Here is a 1,989-nt window from a genome sequence, read left to right as displayed (position 1 = left end):
CCTTTCTCGCTCAAAGGAGACAGGGCCCGCTGCCGTGCGTTTGCTGGCGACAAAGCCGTAGCCTGGTTCGGTTGCCTGGGCCCCCTGTCCCAGCGCTGGGCGTCCACCACACCTAACCAGCCGCCTCCACCGCCAGAGCCCAGCTTGGGGTTAATACCGCCTAGGCGGAATCCTTGTCTAGCAGTGTCTAGCAGAGGCTCAGCCTTACTCTTGGTGAATCCCCCTTGGCCAGCTCTCCACCCGCTCGCTCGTGTTGCACTCCCCTCGGTCTATATATACACACGCGGCTCGGTCTATATAACCTACCCTCCCCCTTCTTTTTCCCGAGTATAGTTTTGCGTGGCTGCTGTCGTGTGTGTGTTCGCATGATTCCGCCCTTCAAGCATTCCCTCGTAGACGAGTTTGTTCTTTGCACACACACGTACACGCCGAATCATGAGAACCGGCTCTTTGGGCTGCATAGGATCGAGGACTGGACGAAGCGTCACCACCAACAAGCAAACATGAACATGAAGCTGGCTCAAGATCAAGACATGATGGATAACGACGACAAGAACTGCCGCTACGAAGGCTACTTTACCTACCGACCTCTCTCCAACCTTCCCACACCGCCCCCGAGCTCTCGTAACTCGTCGGCTGCTCAGTCTCCGAGGACCACTCTTGATGATGGGGAGCCATTGATGGCCCGGTTCAGAGGTGAGTCTAGGGTCAACCAACGTTATCACGTTGTTTCTCTCATGGATTCGTTATCCGTATCAAACGCAGGGACGTCCAGCTAACCCAGCTACTTGCAGGCCCCGCCATCCACCTTGTCAACCTCATCCCCTCGTCGGCCTCCCTGGCCACCGCCTCTGTGCCTCTGGTGCAGGCCATCCTCAGCCGCGCAAACTTGCCCATCGAGACGGTCGCTCTTGCGGTGTGCATTCTCGACAGCCTCGACTCTCGCTTCGCCCGTCGATGGCGTCTCTCGTGCCCTCTCCTCTCCGACTACTTTTCCTCCGCGTCAAAGCGACACACTCTCCCTGCGGCTCCTATTGTTCCTCAGCGACAGCAGCTACACATCGATTCGGTCAACCCCGAGCTCATTATCCTCGCGGCGCTTGTCATTGCTGTCAAGTTCACCGAGGATCCTCAGGACGCTTCACAGTATTACTGCAAGGCTTGGGGACATGGCATGTGGTCTAACCAGCAGCTCAATGTGACTGAGCGGTGCATCATGGAGAACCTCAACTATCGCATCATGCCTCTATGCGAGGATGACTGCTTGACGGATGCCATGGTGGATATGCAGCTGGCTGCGCAGGCACCCGACTGGGAGATGCACGCCTACAACCACCCCGACAGCGCCTCGAGCGACGACGATAGCGAAGAAAACAACTACATCCCCACCCACACTCGGTCCAAGACACTCAGTTCGGGCAAGGCGACACTGGGCCTAGGCCTCTCCCTCACTCCGGTTGATACCCCCACCGTGGAGGTTACCCAGACGACCGGCACGACTCGACCGTCGAGACTATCCGACGACTATTTCAAGCACTTTCAGGCATGAGATGATATAAAAATGGGAATTGGCGTTTTGGTTTACGGCATCGACGAGGCGTTTCCTTGGATACCACCACGTATAGCGATTTGGCGACTCGATCCGGCATCACAGCATCCTGCATGCGTCGCTTTGACTTTGACTTTCATGTATCTGATCAGCCTCGCCTCGAGGGGCTTGGGACAGAATTAGCGTTTGTAATATGGGCATTGGGCTGGACTGGACTGGACTGGACCTGGGATTTGGATGAGCATCTATTTGGTTCAGGTATGGCATCAACTTTGGGTTCATGGGTCGGGCACGTTTTTCGGCATCTAGGCCAGGATTACACATACCCCTTACCGTATATTCTGGTCAATAATGTTCTATTAATGGTTCCCGTACAAACCGGTCCTTGGCGTGCATTTCCATCGCGTGATACCTCGTCCATTGCTTTGTGGCTCCACCCG

At 55.8% G+C, this 1,989-nt stretch overlaps 1 protein-coding gene across 1 annotated transcript; it reads left to right on the top strand.

The window, feature by feature from the left end:
* Positions 1 to 503: 503 nt before the first annotated feature.
* On the top strand, positions 504 to 1,549 carry MRS44_006138 (uncharacterized protein; the record flags this gene model as incomplete). The annotated part of the gene is made up of 2 exons (XM_046268762.2): positions 504 to 696; positions 795 to 1,549. The coding sequence occupies 2 exons, from the start codon at positions 504 to 506 to the stop codon at positions 1,547 to 1,549; spliced, it is 948 nt and encodes a 315-aa protein (XP_046140284.2).
* Between the last annotated feature and the right edge of the window lie 440 nt (positions 1,550 to 1,989).

The sequence above is a fragment of the Fusarium solani genome, assembly GCF_023522795.1.
Source record: "Fusarium solani strain SB1 chromosome Unknown bctg00000003_1, whole genome shotgun sequence".
Classification (NCBI taxonomy): Eukaryota; Fungi; Ascomycota; class Sordariomycetes; order Hypocreales; family Nectriaceae; genus Fusarium; species Fusarium solani.
Note: the sequence above shows the minus strand (reverse complement) of the source record. Positions and strands in the feature narration are given on the sequence as shown.